We start from the raw sequence: 732 nt of genomic DNA on the forward strand, positions 1-732 counted from the left end.
GCTCCGCGCGATGTTTCAGGTTGTTCTCTCTTTTCTCCCCCTCCTCCCACCCCAAGGTGCGTTTCTCATCCCCTATTTGATGATGTTGGCTCTAGCTGGGATCCCCATTTTCTTCCTGGAAGTCTCCCTGGGGCAGTTTGCTAGTCAGGGGCCCGTGTCTGTCTGGAAAGCCATCCCCGCCCTGCAAGGTGAGCGGAGCAGGAGCCGGCCCGGTTATTTTTTTTTTTTTTGGGGGGGGGGGGAATATTTATTTGTTCTTACCAGTTTCTAATTTCCATAGTTATTGATTTATAGAACATTTTCCTATAGCAGATTTTCTCAATCTCAAACATTAGAAATATGTGTATCGTCTGTCCTATTGCATATTCTGTAATGCAGTTAAAAATAACAAAATAATAAACAGATGTCTGAAAATATTATATAATCACAACATTTCAGCATCTTAATACCATTAATAGGTTTAACAACTCTTTCCTTCCAAAAGACAGAGAGGTTTTTAGTTATTATTTTGCTGTTTTGTCTTGCATATTTGTTTTCTGAGAGCTTTCTTATTGCAGAAAGGTATCGCGGGCAGAAATGAACCCCTTCCGGCCTCAGGAGAGCCCGTTCCCAGCCTGTAGCTGCCACGGGGGGGGATGAGCTGGGGGGGGGTCTGCCCCGCGTAGGCAGCCTCCGCACCGCGTAAGGGAGGCCAGGGTCCTCACCGTGCCATGGATGAAGTGTGTCCCCCGT

At 46.9% G+C, this 732-nt stretch overlaps 1 protein-coding gene across 1 annotated transcript in view; it reads left to right on the forward strand.

The window, feature by feature from the left end:
- Positions 1-732, forward strand: part of SLC6A5 (solute carrier family 6 (neurotransmitter transporter), member 5) — a 41,048-nt gene that overhangs the window by 6,141 nt on the left and 34,175 nt on the right. The window contains exon 5 of the mRNA XM_014951583.1: positions 57-188. Coding sequence (XP_014807069.1) covers positions 57-188 — 132 coding nt within the window. The remainder of the gene's footprint in view (positions 1-56; positions 189-732) is intronic.

The sequence above is a fragment of the Calidris pugnax genome, unplaced genomic scaffold (genome assembly GCF_001431845.1).
Source record: "Calidris pugnax isolate Ruff unplaced genomic scaffold, ASM143184v1 scaffold183, whole genome shotgun sequence".
NCBI lineage: Eukaryota > Metazoa > Chordata > Aves > Charadriiformes > Scolopacidae > Calidris > Calidris pugnax.